This window comes from Paralichthys olivaceus, chromosome 7, assembly GCF_024713975.1.
Source record: "Paralichthys olivaceus isolate ysfri-2021 chromosome 7, ASM2471397v2, whole genome shotgun sequence".
Lineage (NCBI taxonomy): Eukaryota > Metazoa > Chordata > Actinopteri > Pleuronectiformes > Paralichthyidae > Paralichthys > Paralichthys olivaceus.
This window is the reverse complement of record NC_091099.1, coordinates 12423245-12443682: the sequence shown is the minus strand read 5'-3', so window position 1 is coordinate 12443682 and position 20438 is coordinate 12423245. Positions and strand designations below refer to the sequence as shown.

Genomic DNA, 20438 nt, shown 5'->3' with positions numbered 1-20438 from the left:
GGGGCTGTGGACGGATGCCAGATTACGTGAACATACACAGAAAGAGTTAACAAGACTGACTTCAGGCTGCGGGGTTTTTGTGGAGAATGTGTGCGGCTGACTGTGAGACAGAGAAAAGGACATATTGTGCCAGTGTGTGCAAGTATGTGATAAACAAATGTTAAGAAAAGAAATTAAAATTATTGCTATTTTTAAAAAATGGACATAACCTTGAATAGTCTTTACTCTGATATGTGGCTGGGTGAAATCAAGGGCAGCAAAAATTAATCTGCATTACTTGCTCAATTAAAATACCGGAAAAAAAAGAGATTAATAATGAATCAAAAGCACAAATAGCAGCTCAGCTCACGCAGGTCTTTTTTATACAGCCAGGCTGAAACACAGCCTGGCTGAGGGCTTATGCAGGGGACAGGAGCGGCAGGCTTTAAAGTAGCTGTAAACGCAGAGCAATGAGACATGTAATTTGTGTTGAGTTTGGGCCAGCGTGGGGACAGCCTTTCAGGGGGTTTCGGAGGCAGAGGAAGAACAGATAAGATTTCTCTTCAGGGCAGGTAGAGTGTGTGTGGGCAGCCGTACTGCTCTGAGCTAACGCTGAATAAATATTTCACATACGCTCAGCTCAAGTCTTATCGACTGGGGAGAGAAAGAGAGAGAGAGAGAGGGGTGGGGGGACGACTACATTTGGGTGAGAGCAATAAAATGGGGAATTTCATGTCCCTCTTCAGCGGGTCGAAATCTGCTGGAAGAGTACCAGGGTGATACAATTTAAAATTCAATTTTCATATCAAACATGAATTTACCAACATTGATATTTACTGCACTTCCTATTCAAGTGGTTCGTTTTCCACTTAGATTACAGTAGTATTAATAATCTACTACATGATCGTTGAAAAATACAATTTTAATAAGAAAATCATAGTAAATCTAACCATGAGCAATTTTATTCTTTGGGTAAATTGGAAACTAAAAATAAACCATTGTAATAATTACCTATGATGTTGCAATGCACAATTTCAGCTAATTCAGAATGGGTCATATTTTTCTAATTTATAAAAAAAACTAAAAACTAAAAGAAATTGGTAGCCAGCTGAAACTGATAAGCAACAGCCAGAGCTTGTAAGGACGCCTGCACAGTACGGTACAATAGTGATAGCAGCTCTTTATCAAAGCACTGAAGAAGAGCAGCCGTGCGAGGCAAAGGCATTAGCATTTGCTCACAGGGCCAGCGCTGGCCGTTGTCTCCCCGTCTGTCTGACACATGCCAGGGCCAGAGCAGCACCAGTACGAGGCTGGAGCGGGGCAGTCAGCGGGTGCCCCGTGGTGCCTGTCAGTGGTGGCTACACTGACCCCGCACTCCGGCACTGGCCACTAGTGTTTAATCCGTGTCGGGAGCGTTAACACTGAGCGACCTCCTGGGTGACAGATCTGCCATGCGAGCCTTTTCCCCTGAGGAGGCGAGGAGGGAGTGGTATGGACTCTCTCTCCCTGTCAGCTCGGCTCAAACGCACGTTAACGTGGCAGGGGCCAAGACTGGCCCCGGAACTGCCACACACAGGGCGGACAGGTTGCCACCTCAGCTGCCTGGGGAGAGCTGTCCTCTGTGACTAGGAAGGTGGTGAGTATGTTAAATGTAGTCATTATGATACAGCACACACAATGGGGTTAAACGCAGAGCATACTTCATCAAGGCTGGAGATGCTCATAATATAACACGACACTACAACAGATCAACGCATTTATTTAGTGCAGTAAACTAATCTTAATCTGAAGACGCTTTACTTGTTCATACAAGTTACTTTATGCTGTTTAATAATAATGATGAATCTGGTTACTTTAAATTGAATCAAATGTGTTGAAATCCATGTCTTAAATCTTATAAAAATGGGAACACTTTCACAGCCCTAATGAAGTGAATATTAGCAGTGAAAGCTTATTAATCCCACTAATAGGGGGACATGTTTCAAGGTTACACATTCAGGCTGCATCCAGCCAGCCTCAAGAGCTGACAACTGACACGTAGCCAATCCAGGGCAGCTAAATAATAATACTGTGTTAAATCAGGAGGCACCACTGAGCAGTTTGCAAGTCACAGCCCATCATTTAATAATTAATAGATCTCAGACTGGAAACCATGAATACACGGATCGCCATCACTGCCATCATTTTTTTTTCTCCCTTGCTAGACACATTCCCACTGCACAGTCTGTGAGAACTCCCACAACCACGGCGATGGAGAGTGTAACCCCCATGAGACTGAAGAAACCCACTCCTTTAAGGCCGCCAACTTTTTCAAACAGAGAGAAAACAGATGCAAAGCAGAAACAAGGAGACAATTCACAGGCGTGCACAGTCCTCTCGCTGTTCTCACAAAAGCTCGGCCACACTGCAATGCAGCAAACCACAAACGGGCAGCTCCAAGACTCACAAAGCGTCTCCTTTTCAGGGACAGTGTTAACAAGAACAATTATGACAACTCTGATTATAGCTTTGATCTCGGCTGGGCTGCTGCACTGGTTAATGGCCCCAACTGCTGTGGCTCTACACAGGTGGTCTCCTGAGACCTCTGGAGCCAGATTTGACCCTGTCCTGCCCTCATCTAGGGAGACGGCGATTCTATCAGCCCCCCAAAAAAGCACCCGGTGCAGCTGCCAAGTGTGTTTACAGCTGCACCGCATCAAACATTCATCAAATGCCATCTTTACAGTGTGTGATGTGAGGCAATCAGCATTTCACAGGCTGTCAAATGATGTCTAAAGCAGTTGCTACCTGGCAGTGTCAAAAAGAAATACTCACATTAGGTATACAGGTTTCTTTCTAGTCCGACTCCTGACAGATGAGGTTCCTCATATGTTAAAATATTAATTCTACTTAAATACTTAAAGCGGTCTAATGACAGCAAAGCTCAAAATCAGCTTTCAAGTGTAAATGATCTTTTTTCTTTTCTTTCTTTTCACTTTCATCCATTTCATCTAAATCAAAATTGTTCTCAACTTTTAAACTTTAGAAACAGATTAATTTGGCCGGATAATAAATGCTCATTTAGATTTTTTCCTTCATTTTTTGGGGAAGAACTTGTTTCTCTTGGTCTAATGCACAGAATGGAGGATTCCACTCTAAGTTGTTCCCACGAATGGCTCCTGTAGGGAAAAGTAACTGATCTCTTTAGTGCCTCCACTCATGTTTCCAGCAGTGCTGTAGCTCCATCTACAGGTCCCAATCTTGTGTGCAGCAAAGAACTCTGGGTGACCCCTCTGCAGTCACTGCTGATGTATAGCACATTCATCTCGCCCAGTCTTAGTGAAAAGCACATCTAAAGGCCGTTATTTTATGAAGATTTTAGCTGTCACATTTTCTCTCTCTCAGATAAAGGAACATGCTGTTGTCAAACTCTTGAAAAGCGCAGATCCTAGGCTCATTACTGTAGCATAAACAAGCAGAGGAGCAAAAAAAAATCCAAATTTCTTGTTTGTATTTCTGTTCACTGATGAAAATGTTTATGAGGATTTGCCAGAACTCTGTTTAAATGTTTGAGTAAGATATTTTTTTCTTTTTCAGTTTTTTTTGCTCCATTACCTAATTAGACTCTATTTTAAAACTGCAACCCATTGGTGGAAAAATTGAAGGCAACTTCAAACACCAATGGTTCTGCTGATGAGGTTGCACAATAAAAACAAGTAACCTCCTGCACTTGCAAACAGCGACAGTATGGAGATACTCTCCATTCCTTACCGAGTCTCTTCTCACACAATAACACCCAGTAGCAGCAATAATCTGAATAACCCATCAATCTGTAAATATGTAAAAGTTATATGTTCCTGGATGAGCAACTTTCTGGTTGCCACATGAGCGGGAAAAAAGTTATCTTGGAATGAGCAAACAAGACTTCTTCAAGAAGAAAAAACAACCCTTAATTTTTTTCCCACATTGCTATTCACTAACGTGAACCCGAGCGGTGATCCCTCATGCAAAATTTGAATACCTTACACACCACACACCAACAAGCACTTCATAATACATACATGAATCTACATAAACAGGATAGAAATGTAGACTGCATGCTGTGCCGGGGTCAGAAAATTGGCCTGTGGGACTGAGTGATATAATGGCTAAGTATTCCTGGTAAAGCACTACACGAGCATCCCGCAGTCCCAGTAGAAACCACAACAGCGGTAATGCATTACAGGATGTATATGGTGTAAAAGGGTAGGACTGGTCTGCCTGCTTGATAAATAATGTATTGTAATGTATATTAAAGCCAGACCGACCACTGCAGCATTCCTAACGGCGTACCCTGAGAAACGCTGCGCTGCCTGCCACTTTGGAAAAGAGCAGACACTCATGGTATAATCATGCACATCTGAGAGGCAAGCAGAGGCCATCTGTCAATGTCTGAATCAGTTACCTTATTACCACTGCCTAAAGATATAAAGATAGGAGTGGGAGCTGCTTTCATTAAGGCACATGGTGGCATGCTGCTTCAGACGGCTCCAAACACTAACTTAATTGCAAATGATGACTTGGGGGAGGAGGAGGGGCTGCACAGGGGCTGGCCTTGGAGTGGGCAGGGGCACGGGTGTAGATGGTGGCGTGGCACAAGGCTTGTAATGAGAGTCAGTCGAGACCTTGATGTTATCAGATACCAGTGCAAGTTCAGAGTCTCTTCTGTCACTTGCAATTACATGCATTGTTTACATGTGATCTGCATGTTTCACTGTGCTTGTCGCTTGTTGAGATTATAGAAAATCATTGAGAGAAAAAAAAGCTTATCACTCTGTGAACTCTCTGTCAGCTGATGAGTGGGTGATGAATGCACAGTGGCAGGTTCACTTTGCTTCGGCGATCCTCACCGCGCACCTCCGACACTTCTGACTATTAGAAGCGCACCTCATACAGACGGAGGCGTACTCTGACTATTCTGCTGCTTTCTGCTTTTAAAAATATCAACCACTATGCTGGTGGTGGTGGCGTCTGAAAACAAGAGCAGTTGTTCCAAATAAAAAAAGGACAAAGCAGCCACAGTCAAGGTCACAATAATTACCATTTCACTGTCAGGGAGCAGATTACGTACAAGTGACAAAAATAAGACGGAGAAGCAAGACAGCTCCAGCTACAATGAGGATCGTGATGAAAACAGTGAGTACGGGAGTCTTTTTTTCTTTCATTCTACGCTCTCCATTTGTGTGCAGCACTCCTAAACAGCAGGTGGAGTCGAAGTGAAAATGAAAGATTAGAGTGTGCCACCACACACTCCCATCGCCTGCGGAGGATCTAATTATAGGTGGAAGAAGATGGCCCCATCCCGCTGACCTGTCCCCTGTCAGCCTGCCTATCCTCCTGCTCTCCTGCCCATATCCCTGCCTCCAAGTCTCTCGCTATCTGCCTTCGTAGACTGCACACTTCTTACCCAACTGTCTTCTTCCCTCCATGCTCCAACTTTCTTTCCCAGATAGGAGCCTGCCTCCCACTCTATCTTTATACAATCGCTCGCATTGTTCTCTGTCTTCCCGTCTGTGTGTCCGCCTGCCTGTCTGTGTGCCGTGCTGTTCTAAAGGCTGTGATACACCGAGCATGGCCATTGCCTGAGGGGATTTGCACCTAAGGATCAGTGAGAAGGGCTTATAGAATACACCAGGTATGAATTGCATGTCATCCTGAGACAGCACAGACAGAAGAAAGGCAGTGAAAGGAGAGTTCTTCACACACCCTGTCTGTGACCGCTTCCTCACCCTGACACAGCGCTGGCAGGGCTTTCATGGCAAGTGTACACTCTTAATCATGACATTACATGTGCTGTACTGAGGGGGATTCACAGGGTGATTTAAGATTATTTAAGCTTAGGACCTTAGATCACATACCCTCATTAAAAACAGCTAAACAGAGACATTTAAACAAGGTTCAAATCTCGGAGGCAGACTGTCACTCCTCCGCCCAAGGAAGCTGAGATGGTGATCCTCCTTACACCGTCCCCTGGGTTAGGAGGCTTTGCTAAGAAGTCAGATGTACAAACGCCCGAACCCCATCCCTTCGAAACACTCTAATGTCACCAGAACTGAAGGGAAAACCAAGTGGGGTTTGATTTAAAGGATAAAGCACATCCATCACATACACACGGGATAAAAACAGAAGGCAGCCATTGTTTTTCTTGGTAAAACAAGGAGCTGGCAGAAAGAGTAAATGGCCAAACCAAAGATTCTCCACAACATCTAATTCACATAAAATGAAAGAGTTAAAACTGGGCTGCGGTGAAATGGGACAAAACTTATTCGCCCCAAGGCTTAAAGAGAGTTCATTAACGAGAAGCAATGACTTACCAGAAAGGCTATTAGACTGCGTTGTGTTCTCTCCCATTGAAAACAGCTTTTAATGTACTGTAACGTGTACAGAACTGCTGTGCTGATTTTTCGAACCCGATATATATTCCGGGCAAGAACCTAATGGGAAATAATTGGAAGAAAACACTGGTTAGTATCATTTCAAACTGGACATAATGTTTATGACTTTGCAATGAGGTTGAATCAAATCCATTATTAGCTACTTGTGAAATTAGATGTTTAAAGGCAATTAAACTAATTAGCACGACTATGACTGATCCAAACTATGACCATGTATAGCTCTGCTGTGGCTACTTGATCAGTGTGATGTGAGGGGAACCTTCTGGGAAAGCTTTTTGTTCCATCTAATAAATTCTGGGAAAAAAACTTCAATAAAGCCGACCTTTTTGGAAAACTTCAGGTTTTCCTCCGTTAATTTTGTCTCCTCTGGTTGAAAGGTTCTGATACCAGCCCGGACCTGGGACAAAGACAGAAAATGAAATGCAGTTTAAGGTCAGGTCTGTAGAATCTGTAGGCGTTGGTCAGGATTTTGGGGTGTTATGGTTTCAGTCGACATGAAGAGCAAAAAACGGTGGAACAAATTGTACCGCAATACAGCAGCTATCTGCTTTTTAATTTATCAGCATTCACATGCAGATACATAGCTGCTAACAGAGATGAGCAAATATGTCTTCTGGACCTAAATCACCTACAGAAAGTATTGCTGTTTGTGTTTTGTGTGGAGAAAAGTTCCACCTGTGTGATAAAATAAAACTAGCCGGATTGTGAACAGTGTATGGCAAAAAGAAGACAGAGTCTTGGCCCGGATATTCGCTGTCTACACCGAAAGCCCCAAAATATTGGCCGTTGCCCCCAGGGACTAACTCGCTGTCAGACGATAGCAATGTGCTCTGCGACTGTCATCATTTTAACAAACTTGACCCCATTCAGCCTTACTTTATTATAGATAACGTCCAGCACCAGTGTGATGGTTCCTTTGGATGCACTCCCCAAGTCTTCCTTCTTCAAGAAAAGACATATCTCCTGCCCATTCTGAACCTTTTAGAATTTAAAAGAACAGTGTATATATTAGTATATGTGATCATATTTTACAATTAGTTCATATTTTGTGTATCAGAGTCCTTTACAAACTGAAAAAAAACTTACATTCAATAAAGGAATTGCCACTTTCCCCAAAACGCTTGGGGTTTTGTCTCCATTTTCATCAAGGACAGTCAATTCTATCACATCATGAATGTCTTTGATTGGGCTGTAACATAAGTGTAAACACAAATATTAAAGAAATTAAGATACACAACACAGAATAGGACAGATGCCCTGATTCTTTTTTAATTTATTTTTTTCTCACTAACAATGTAAGGGCTTTGTTCCACTCAGGATTGACGGTCTTGTAGATTGTGTGAGTTTGAAGTTTGCTGTTACCGAGCTCAACAACACATAAGGGGTTGCTTTTTCCTGCAAATAACAAATAGCTGTTGTTAGTCATTATAAATAAAAGGCCATGAACAAGACGATAGAAAACAAAGAAGTATATTTTCTGATTCAGATTACCATTGAGGTCTGTTGGAGGGAGATCATTTGCCTTTATAACTTTGACCTGAAGAAACCCAACCTCCCCCACACATTTGTGCGAGTTCTTCAAGCTCTGAAAAAAGGAATATGATTAAACATGTTATCCAAAATGTGTTTGAGCAGGGTTAATAAATGTACCCCAAAAATTGAATCCTGATCCTTATGAATCAGCCAATGACACATAATTGGAAGACGGATATTGTACTACAAATTGGAAACTTTATTTTTTGCCTAAAGATAAACTAAACCAAAAAGCTGACTTACAAATCTCTCCACTATTGTGTCTTTCTCATCAGGCTTCTCCAAGGCAGCAATTTCAATGTCAGAGATGGAGACTCCCCAGCAAGGTCGCAGGGTGACCAGAAACACTAGCCTGCCCTTTCCTGGGTTCAGCACATGAGTGTAGAGGTGCCTCTCATTAAATGAGAGTCTCAATAGGTCAACCTCAAACCTGAGACACAAAAGGAAAATCGCTCCATTGAAACACATGAGGCCAACTAGTTCTGTCGAGGAGCCAATGAGAGCAAAATTAACACCATCTACCAAGAAATACTCACATCCCCCATGATTCCTCACCCTTCCTCCCTCTCTTCGAGTACACCTCCACCTGCAGAGGTTCCTGGTTATCTTCAAACTGATTGAAGTCAAACTGTTCTCTCCACTGGGGATTGGCCTGAATGCAAAGGTTCTAGGGGCAATAAAGACACAGATTCAGCACGTGCAGTAACGTGGAAACACATGTGTTCAAACACTTTGACGCAATGTCAGGTTTAATGCATTATCAGACTGAGCAGCTCCTGCATGGCAGGTGGATTAAGTCTTCATTCAGTCCAACCACAACAAGGCAGGGGAGGAGAAAGAGAGGTGTGTTGTGTGTGTATGTGTCTCAATTTGTGTGTGCTTGTATGTGTACGCTTCAGTAGCCACTCTGGGATTGTAAACACTGACAGCTTCCAATTAGAATCAGCTTTGTTCAACAAACAAACAAGCAGAGAGGAAAGCGGAGAGGTTTACAAAGAAATGACACAACAACACGAGACAAGTGCAGCATAGAATCATCAGGGGGGAGGCCAACAAGTACAGGTAGATGAACAGGGCATGCTGGGTATGCAAATGAAGGCAATGAAGCCCAACACCCGAAGCACGAGGAGAAGTGAGTGGCAGGCTTGCCCAGTCTAATGAGCTGCCTCAGCCATGGCCCAGTGAGCCAAGGTGGAGGTGAGTCACTGACAGGCACCTGCTGAGAGAGAGAGCTAGGGAAGTAAGAGATAGGGGCTGGGAAGAAACACTTGAAGTATAAAGAGCAGACACAGAAGCATGAGTAAAGGGAGTGTAAGGGAAGTGGGCAAAAGAAAGATTTCTTAAAAACAAGTCCACCTTGCTCTTGTACTTCTGATCACCAAGGCGAAAGCGGACATAAATGTCCTCCCCATGGCCGTACCGCGGCAGGTCCTGTCCCTCCACCAAGGTGATACTGAGCATCCCGCTCCACATCTGGTTCTTCGGCTGAGTCCTCTGTGGTTCTGCCAGCCGCTGGGAAGGTGCGGCCTGGTTCTGCTGCGGGGTGTAGAGACACACAGACAATTAAAGGTTGTTTTTTTTTAGGCACCGTGTGTGGAGGCTCTGTGCCTTCCCCTTCGTTTACCTGCTCCTGCCTCAGCCTGGCACCTCATCATGTTCACAGAGTGCATGAAAGTAGGACAAAGGTTTACACTATACAGCACATCTCTGTTGGAGCACATTAGCACATCTCTACTGACAGGCAAGTCACACCACGGAGACTCCTGGAGAGAGAGGAAGAGAGGGACGTCAGCAAGCAACCAGATGTCCCTGGCTGTGACAGTCCCACTCATCACTGGCTCCCAGACTGAGTGTGGGGAGGCAGGACACTTGGCATACTGCACCAGAGACAGCAGGCAGCAGTGAGTAATGATGCAAACCCCACAGCTCCCTCTCATCACCAAATTATGCATACATGCAGTATGTATGGCCGGCATCAGAGTATACTGCATGTTGGCCAATTCATCCGATTTTCATTTAGCCAGATTAAAACAACAAATCTTTCCCACTAATGTGACGCTAAAACGAGAAAAAGATGTTGCACATTTACGAACTCTGGAAATCAAGGACAAGCCCAGCAAATAATTCACTTCTCCTGCCGTGTGTCACAGAGGGAGTGAGAAAGAGAGGCCTTGATATGTTTCCATGTGAGAGTTCCCGTGAGGCCATGCGGTGATAGGCCAGGGCTGTAAAAACAAACAGCAGAGAGGTTGTGTAGGGCTGACTGTAATTAAAGAGCAGGACCGTAATCTGCTCTAGCCTCTTTGATTGCCCAGCTCCTTCAGCTGCCCCAGCGATGCTGCTTCAAACAGCCCCACTACAACTCCCCTGCCACTCCGGCCCCTCCTCTTCACTGTGGGGTCACAACCCACATTGCCACCCAATCCGAGGGGGATCAAAGCACATCTCTGGGACCTGAATTAACATGGAATACCACAGGCACAGCCCTATAAATATCAGCCCCTTCAAAAGAAGAGGAACAGAGGGAGTGGAGGAGCGATATAAACCATGCCTCAGCCAAGTCATCCCAAGTGTTTATCTTGGACACATTTCTATCTCAGCGGCCAATAAAACAATTCCACTTAACTGTAAGTGGCCCCTAAAGAGAATCTATTCCTGGTCCTAAAAGGGCTGTGCGATTGCTTCCATATGGTGGGACAGCATGGGGACAAGCACGATGAGCTCAGACCCAGGACCATTTGGCGAGTACCTCAGCACTGTCCATCCACAGCTGTGATATTACATCCCAACATCTGGGTTATTGCCCGCTATGCCTGGGAATTATCAGCCTTGCCGATCTTAGGCATCCCACACTGGCAACATGCCTCGAACAGCAGAGCCCCCCCCCCGCTTCTACCATACGCCCCCCTCCTGTTTGAAACACTATCACACAGCAGAATTTTACTCAGGCACTTGCCATTCCCTGTCTCTGTGGTGGCAACACAGAGGGAGAAAACGATGTTCGGAAAGAGGGGGAGTAGAGCCGCAAGAGCTGGGTGTTCAGCACTTCCAGGATAGGTGTTAAATGCAATAAGATATTGTACGTTTGTCAAAAATGAAATGGGGGGGGAAATGGCATTGTTACATTGTTAAATTAGCACTGTGATTTAGGAAGCCGAACGTTGTGTTGAGTCCCATCACACATTTCTGTCTCCCTTCGAGTATCTTTAACCATCTGTAGCAGATAACCTACAATGTGTATGAAAATGGCTTCGTTCCTTTGTCATCTAATTTCAAGTTGAGATTGTCTACTGGACCATCAAGAGACTGAACAGTGGCAGATGCAGTGACTACATAGGTGTGAATATAAACCCACTCGCTGCAGCGCAAGTCCCAAACAGCCACCCTCCTATTTCACTCTGAATCTAATTACAGCTGCAATATATTGAAAACCACTTGAGAGGAGATGGAACTTTGTTTACAACAAAAAAACAAATACGCCTCTATAATACTCAACTGAAGGTTTGATCATGTCAACATATTTAGCCAAGACTATTATTTTGGTTTAGATCAAAATGTGATATTGAACCATACCTAACAGAAAACACCACTGAAAATAATATGCATCGCAAAAAAATGATTCCCTATACAACCACAAAAGAAACAGGCTACGCTGAAACCAAGGTTACACACAAAAGCCTGAATCTTGAGCATACACCTCATTCTTTGTTGCATCATTGCACAGTGAGCTACTGCCCCCTAGTGCTTCACATCAGGGTAACTGTTAACTTCTGCTGTGCAAATGACAGAGTTTAACGCAGGGATATTATTTGTTTGAAGATATAATTTAGAAATTCGGAAATGTAATAGCATCTCAGCCCATACCTTATTCTTTCTTTGTGGCCATCTCTATGAAAAGAAAAGAATTACAAGAAAAGGTTCAGAGACTTTAAGCAAAAAATTGTATCAAGAGAACATTTTAATGAAATAAATGATCTTACAGGGCTTCGTTTGATTGTGGCATCTCTAAACATCAAGCAGACGTCAACAACAACCACTCCCATGTCGTCCTCTTTACTTTTAGGATCATCAAGACGCAACTCCATTTCATAAGTTCTATAAAAAAAATTAAAAAACAGACAAGAAGATTACAACTGTAAATCACATATGGATATCTTTAACATAATCTATTCTATCAAATATAAATTAAAAATATTTTCCCCACTTGTACAATTCCAGATTTTTCAGAGAAATAGTGCTGGAACCCATGAACTCATCAGCAGTCCGATTTTTATCATAGACCTGCAACAACATCACAAATATTGTTTAGATTATAAAGTAAAGTAAGATAATGCACTTCAATTCAAACAAAGAATTCTTACTCGAACTTCCACAACGTGCTCTCGATCTCGCAGAGGATGAGAGAAGGACTCATTCCACCGTGGGTTCAGGTTTTTATAAACCACTTTGCTTTTATAGAACTGCTTTCCTTCAAGTTTGAACTTCACATATGGATCACTGGTACCTACAATTCAATGTAGAAAATGAGCCAATCAATGCAATATGAAGTGTAAACATTTAATCAAAAGAGTAAAAACACTCATTTCATAGCATTCTGTGGATAGAGACAATTATTTAATGCTAACTGTGTTTACTTTGTGTACGTTAGCATATTGTCACTTTAAAATGTAAACCGTGTATGAAAACAGACACATAAATATACACACACCCTTCCCCCATGCTGGTTGTGTGAGACACTGAAATATGTGAGGAGGAGCGGGAGGAGGAGGTGCACCCCACACATGGCAAAAACAGAGGAAAGTAGCTGTTTTATTGTGAAAGAGTAGAAACACTCGCCAGCATGAGGCAACCAGAAACCAAAATCTAGAAGCAACCAGTGTTAATCTCCCAAGCCTGTTAAGAAAGTCTGTCTGCGAGCGGGGTAGGGGTATGGGACTTCTTTGTTTCTGCAATTGCATGCAGATTGGCCAAAAAATGAAAGCCAGCCCTATGCCTTCATTTGTATAGGGGAATAAAAGGGTGCTTGAGAGAGCCTGCAGGGAGGCTTGAATCACATGACAAAGGCCCTGTGGGGATGGGCTGTCAGGCCTGTCAGCTCCCTACTCCAAATGAACATCTCGCAAAGGCAGGCAGGACCCACAGCAGCTCCACCCTGCCAGCCTGTGACAGGGAAACCTCCAGGCAACTTGACAGGAGGAGAATGTGGCAGCTAGCAAGGAGAAAAGCTCTGGCATGACTGAGAACAGTGACGATGGAAATTAATGGGAACGAAGAGGAGAACAAAAACCAAGGAGTGGGGGCCCAGTGGCGTGGGTCCTTTCAGAATATGTAATGACAATGTATGCCATTGGTGAGCGTTTGGCATGGTGTTGATTGTTGGGCAAACAGTGGAGAGATAGGGGGCATGTGGGGATTGCATCATCATGGTGCCGTCTTGTCATGGAGAGTAAGGTCTCAACTAGCAGGGAGTAGGGCACTGAGGTGGGAGGGTCTCCTGCCACCATGCAGGAAATAAACGGTTAAGCATTGTAATAAAAGCCTTGTGAGAAAGAGGTCGGCTCACCGTTACACTGTAAAATGATCTTCAAATGTATAATAATGATTAAAACCACAGTTGCCTAAGGGTATACATTTTCAATTAGGATTAATGACGCTCTGAATGCTGTAATTTCTGCTTTAAAATACATCTATTGATCTAAAAGGACTAGTTTTAACTGCCAGTTTTACATGACATACAAACTGCATTAGCCTAATCTGCTAAAATAGTCTGTAAATAATCAGTCACACTTAATGTGAACACACATTAATTTACTCATATGGCAGAGTTCCGTTCATGTCCACTTGAGGGCGCTGCTTCCCAAAAGTAAGCTTCACATGGGCCTCAGGGAAGGGACACCATGAGAAGAAACGTGTTATTCTTTCACTCACAGATCAATTTAACTCACACTGTTGACTGAAATTTCAACAGTGGACAAAGTTACGGAAATCAGCTCATTAAAATGAGGATGCAGGAGGCAGTACATCATTTTTATTATGAGATGGCTCACTATTGAATCCTCCAGGTATTTTCCTGCTGCATTCTCACATTGCTCAATTGGATGTTCTGGCAGGAAAAACTCTGGAGAGCTCTGCTAGTAAGCGACTCAGAAATGTGAATTCTCTTATACAGCCCCTTCTGATCATTTTGGGAGAATTTCTGGAGTTCAGTGGATTTCTGAAAGCAGCTTCATACTCTAATATCACCTGCAGGTTGTTGACCTACCTGAGCGCTTGTGTCTGATGACCAGGTTCCTTCCCTGCTTTAGGTTTATGCTCAGGAGGTACCTCTGGAACGGTACACTTGCCTGCACCTCAGGACCTGCTGCCATAGCCTGCTGAGGAGAACCAATCACATTGATATGCTTCCTCATGTCACATGTTTGACTTTCTACAGCAGTGCACGAAGAACTCACAGAGTTTTCTGAAGGATCTTGAACAATTTCTTCAAAGACGTCACCAGGTTCACTGGACATCTACAAAGAAAAAAAATAATATGACATTTTATGATACATCAGATTGACTCCATAGAAATGTTTAAATCAGAATTTCAGACCATGATTTCATCTACTATTGTGCAATTTAAATTCTCAGAAATTCATAATTTTTAGTGTTTATAATGTTTAATTTCTGTATGTATTTTCTACTTATTCTCAGGTTTTTAATGTATGTATTTATATTATATTATAATTGTACTTAAAGCCTGTTCACATTGGTCAACTGCGGTTGTTTTGAACGTGGTACATAAATTAACTTTTTGACTCTAATGTTCCTTATGACAAAGATAATGGCTGTTACAGACAAACAACGATACACAACAACACTGTTAACAACAGGAAAAAGGTGTCAAGTTTAAGGCAACGAGCCTCTTTGAGTTCCCCATGCAACACTCTGTATCTAACTCGTTAAACTGGTTTTCAACCTGTGTCTGTACCTAAACAAAACAGGATACAGAGTTTCAACTGAGTTTCAACTCTATCCAAGAGCTGTGTGGAATCAAATCCCAGGTGGTCAATTTATATTAAACTCTTATCTCATGAGAAGACTGTGGATTTACTGTTGGTGTCATAAAGTATAAGCTTAAAAAAAAGGAATGTCAACTTTGTGCAAGTCACCATATCAGAGTCTGGGCATACCTCTTAGCATAACAACTGAAAAACCAAACCACACTATTTGAAAGTGAAATGAAAGCATGCAAATGTTCAAGGGAATTTGACCGATGTTTTATTGTGTAACGTTACTCACAGTTCTCACTGTGGTGATATTGTATGTGTTTTATTTTTGATACCTTATATACTTTACACAACCCTTCTCTTGACCAGTTTATTATGGCACTAGGTACATACATGATCTTATTCCTATCAGATGAATAGTAACTTCGGTCAAGAAGTATATATTTGGGCCACTGCTTGTTTGTTTGTTTCTTGGTTTATTAGCAGGAATCTATTAAAAAAACGAATTAATGGATTTCAAGAAAACTTGGTAGACGGATGGGACACGGGCCAAGAAAGAAACCCATTAAATGTTGGCCCAGATCTGGACAAAGAAGCGGATCAAGGACATTTTTTATAACTGTCTTTAACATTGGGAAATACATTTTCACCAAATTCCCATGGTATGGATCTTGACCGTATGTAACTATCAATGAATGTGCGTAATTTGGTGCAGCTTGATAGAATTTAAGGGGACTATTGACCCTTGACCAACGTATGACTACAAATCTAGTTTGATCAAAGTTTCTAATACTAAATGGTCTTTGGTGTTTGTGCACAGGACTGGACTGATTTTTATCTGTGCGACTGCTATAAAAAGAAATCACTAAATAACATCTGGATACAAATCTACATACTTCTCCTATGACTGTAGCTGTAGTAAAATGCATGTAACAAAACTGACCTCTCCTATTTCTTCCAGGGCCTCCTCATCCTGAGTTTCCTCGAGCAGAGGCTCCTCTATGGAAACCTGTCTCATCAGGATGGGAGAGCAGAGTTCGCGGTCCAGTTCCTCTGAGTCCGTCACCCAGGGTGTGCTGACTCGCTCCTCGCTGGGAGTGCCACAGGCAGAGTCCAGCGAGGTGCCATCTGCACTCTCCAAAGGAGCACCCAGAGTGTCTAGTGTCAGAGACATGCTGTGTGGAAGAGCTGTTCTTTTGGTTACTGGTGGAGTCCTGTTTTCAGATAATGCCTTCCTCTGTTCAAATGATGTGGCCCTTCTATCTGTGTATGGACTCCTTTGCTCTCCCAGTGAATGTGCTCTGGCCATCGCTGCAGCAAGAGAACCTGAGAGTACTCTCTCTCCTGAGGTGTCTTCACCTGAGAGACTATCTCTCTCTATACGGTCTGGTCTTGGTGAATAAACCCGTGCGTTGTTAAAAATAGATCTTGGTGCGGGAACAGGGTCCAAAGTAATTTTCGGTCCACTCCACTTGGATTCTCTATCCACTTGTGCATACAAAGCACCTTCAGACAAGTTTCCCCTTTTCTCAAAATTTACTATGTTGTCAATTTCTTCATAAAAGGTCAGTATATCTGCTGGTGCACTTATTCTGTTCACAGCTGCCGCCCTGTGATTTGTAGGACGCCTGGGTGTATCTTCTGGAAGTGAGTCATTGAGTTTGTCCATTGTGAAAATCGGTGCATCGTTGACTGAGCCACTTGCGACCGAATCAGTGTCACTCAGACGGGGAGAGATCCCAAAGGCGATGTTATCAGAGTCCATGGCGCTCTGTGTTGTTTCACCTGGCACTAACCTCAGATCTGGTACAGAAATGCTCCGGCGATTGGCCAGCCTCCTCCCCTGCTTGGCGAGAGGCTTCTTACCGGGCTTCTTCAGATTGAGCAACTTAGTTTTCAGCCGCAAGTTCTCTAGAAAGTTCTTTTTCTTAACTTCCATCTTGAGTGATACCTACACAAAGATAGAACATTTAAAATCAGCTTCCTGAGGGTTACAAGTGTATTTGCAATTTCATGACAGTAAACAACAGCCAAATGTAAACTCTACTACAGGTGGCTACTGATTACAGAACATATCTTTAAAAATGACACTTACTTAGCAAAAATACATTCCCATAGTCTATTTTACATTAGATGTTCTGTTTAAGGCACATATAATTTCTTGAAGGCAAAATTAGATCTGTTGAAACCCTACTTCTGTACAGACGGGAAATATATAATATATTTTAAGATGTAGCAACAAAAATGTCATGTCACACAAGATTCCCCCCCTGCCCCCCGTTTTCTGTCTTCAGCCATAAGAAAACACAAATAACTATCTTTAAAAACTAAAAGCAGGTATTAAGCCCAATACGTTTGATCCTACAAATGTTTCTGAATAAATACCTTAAATACATCTGACCTGGATCATTTCAGGCTAATTTAGTCCAAAAAACAAAACATAATTCTTTACCTGTTCAGTCGAGCTCCGCTGAGCAGCCTCGCACTGTTTCAGTTTGCACCAAGAACAAGTTATCCAACAGGCAGCTCAACCATCCTAACTATGATGATGAAGAAGAAAAAAAACAGGCTGAGTCTCAGGGTAGCTCAAAATGCGGAGTGCACTTTCAAGGCGTGCGATTGGTGGTGAGGCCAAACCAGGTGAAACTTGCCATACCAGTCTCACAGGATGAGTTTCAATGACTACGAGAATGCCACAGTCACAAGCTTGAGTGTTGAGTCCTGCCCAGTTCTTTCATGATGAGTATAGTCACTTAGAGAACTTATGTGGGAGAGGGAAAAGTATCCTGTGACAAATATTCCATTCATTACAAGACAGTATCACTGAACTTATGATGCAAGAGTTGTTCATAGAACACACACAGTAGTGGGATAGACGGCCTGATTGTTATAGCTTTGAATATGTGACTGTTCAATTGCATTTGTTATGCTGTGTATCTGTTTTAAGATACACACTTCCTCTAATGAGGGTTAAGTATTTGAGAATGTACTTCTGGACTAGCTCCACAATACAACCGTCCTTTGTATGTGTCCATAACAAGCCGGATATACTGCTGATGGATTCTGCAACATGGCTGAGGCATATGAAATGTTGGCTGTCTCTTCATTTTACCTCATCCCCCGATCTTCAGCTCAGATATTGCACCGGCCTTTTCATTCTAAACTGCTTCTTCTTTTTTTACACAGCCGCATATTTGTTGAGAGTTGAAAAAGGTTTAGCCTAAGCTCGTCAAACTTGAGCATTTGTGTTTGCAAGGTATAAACTATAGCTGTCTGTCCAAACATGGAGGCTAATGCAGGAGGCCCACTGGTGTTCCCTCTCTCTCTCTCTCTTCCTGTCTGCTTCTAGCACTGGAGACTATATGACAACAGATGAGTTTCAGATTGGACCGAGTCTCGTTCAATATTTGCTGATGTCTTAAGGAGATCAGGGCCTCATGAAAGCACTGCATCTTGGCTCCCAGTTGAAAAGCAGGGCTGGAGATCCGGAACAGGGCAAGCCCCCCCATGGCAGGTGGCATGTCGCCCTCCTTCACATGCAACTTGAACAGCTTAAATATTCTCTGTGGCTACTCTGCACATGCAGACTTGACCTGGTGCAGCCTGCATTACAGCCTGCATCTGATGGATGGGAAGCTAAGCACATGCACTTAGGGACAGGTACACAGAGTGTAGACAGTACATAAAGATGGATGACGTGTCTCCACTTCCCTCGAATCCTGAAACGAAGCCAAAATATCCTGGATACGGACGCAGCCCTTTTGTGCATTTGCAGGCAAAGTTTGCACAGTAGCTGTCTCGGGATGGAGCCCAGTATCAAAGTCCCACCTCTACACAGACTTGATCAATCAAGAGTGGGTCCAAGCTGTCAATAATGACATTTTCACCATTTCTACAGAATCTAATAATTGATTAAAACCAAGCTTATTGGAATTTGCCCTTTGACATACATCAGTGTGATCGCAATAACTGAATATGACAGACACCATCTTTGAGAAAAACATAGTCATCCACTAACACAGAGGAGCCAGGGGTTTATGACCTAAAATGCAGCCAGCCAGCCAGCATCAGGCTGCTTTGGCTTAATTTTTGGGAGCTGTCATGTCGTCCATATTTATTTACAGTCTCTGGCCCACTCCAAACATCCAAACTCAAGGACTAGAACTTTGAGGTTCGTTCTCAGTAAGTCGGCAGTTCTGCAGGCTCTGTTGAAGGGGATTACCCATAGTTCATAGTGTTGTGACAAAGGTAAACAAACCGAATGGCAGCGGATCTATAATCAAGCAAGCATGGAAGGAGGAACCGATCCAGACAAAGCTCGGTGCCTAGACATAGCCTGAATGTGTGTCGCTCTTTTTTTATTTCTTCATATTGATGCAGTTTCTATTGCCTCTCATCCACTTGATGTCCAACATGGTGACATCAGGCAGTCTGTCCTTTAAGCACCTTGGGCATTAGGAAAGTGAACGACATAAACTAAAAAGTCCCACTTTGGCTGAAATAACAAAATATGATGACAAATCCTGACACATTTCTGCTCATACCAGTTTTGAGCTCTTTCTATCTTTAACTCATTGCACACAGACCAATGTACGCACAGGTGAAAAAATGCTGGAAAAGTGAACTACACAGCTGACCTACAACAGGTAAGTTTGTCTCACACCATCTTTCACCTTTGGTAAATATTTAGAATTTGTAAAATGTACTTATGTGTATATATATATATGTCTTTTTTTGGGGGGGGGGGGGGGGTCATCATTACCAGCACTAGCTACTTTCACCTGTGCGCCATTTTGAATCGTTTGAAGTTCTGGTCTGACCTTTGAACTCAACTCCCACTTTGAGTTAGCATCTGTTCAAATCTTGGATTAGACCCTTTAGTCTCGGAGCTTCAGCTCAGTGTGATGTTTCTTATTCAAATGCTTTAACTCACCTTGAACTGGATGATTTGAACTAACTTCTTCTGTTTCCGTCGCCTGCGTCATCAACTTCCCTCACCTGAACCAACAACATGCATCAACAGGCCTGCAGCCGACAGAGTCGCTTACGGTGCTACAGTGCCTCCTGCTGGTGATACGCTGGAAGTGCACAAATCTCTTTTGAATTGTAATGTCATCGTCACATGATTAATACATTGTTTTACTGTATGGTATTTGTATTTGATCTGTATAAATGTCCATATTATATAGATGAACCCTTAAACACTCATTTAACACTTTTCAAGTCAGCCAAAGGATAAAATACAGCTACATCTTCTTTAATAATAATATTAATTACATTTAATTGTATTTAACTTGACTTGACTTGACTTTTGACTAATTACTTTGCAAAATCTGGTTTATATCCCTAACCATTTAATGAGTTTGTGATATATGATGCAGTGGTATAGAAAAAATATATATCTGTAATCTTTTTAATCAGTTAAAATTGGCTTCATATAAAGGAAACATCTATGGCATCCAAAAGCTACTTGAAGTAACCAGTATCAATACTAACAAAACAAAAATAATCATACTTACGAAAC

The 20438-nt window shown here is 42.7% G+C and overlaps 1 protein-coding gene across 3 annotated transcripts in view; it reads right to left on the bottom strand.

Moving 5' to 3' along the window:
• The window catches only part of mctp2a (multiple C2 domains, transmembrane 2a), a 35000-nt gene extending 15033 nt beyond the window's left edge, over positions 1-19967 (bottom strand). The window contains exons 1-18 of one of the 3 annotated variants that reach the window (XM_020078307.2): positions 19848-19911; positions 17367-17454; positions 15858-16865; positions 14378-14437; positions 14188-14299; positions 12287-12429; positions 12130-12206; positions 11906-12020; positions 11790-11813; positions 9282-9461; positions 8462-8592; positions 8169-8355; positions 7884-7977; positions 7685-7787; positions 7479-7581; positions 7269-7370; positions 6715-6789; positions 6312-6431 (exon numbers count right to left, since the gene is read on the bottom strand). In XM_020078307.2, the coding sequence (XP_019933866.2) occupies positions 6312-6431; positions 6715-6789; positions 7269-7370; positions 7479-7581; positions 7685-7787; positions 7884-7977; positions 8169-8355; positions 8462-8592; positions 9282-9461; positions 11790-11813; positions 11906-12020; positions 12130-12206; positions 12287-12429; positions 14188-14299; positions 14378-14437; positions 15858-16853 (2622 nt within the window). In that variant the 5' untranslated portion in view covers positions 16854-16865; positions 17367-17454; positions 19848-19911. Of the gene's footprint in view, positions 1-6311; positions 6432-6714; positions 6790-7268; positions 7371-7478; positions 7582-7684; positions 7788-7883; positions 7978-8168; positions 8356-8461; positions 8593-9281; positions 9462-11789; positions 11814-11905; positions 12021-12129; positions 12207-12286; positions 12430-14187; positions 14300-14377; positions 14438-15857; positions 16866-17366; positions 17455-19847 lie in introns of all 3 variants that reach the window. The other 2 variants (XM_020078329.2, XM_020078322.2) reach the window with 2 other exon arrangements.
• Positions 19968-20438: the final 471 nt, after the last annotated feature.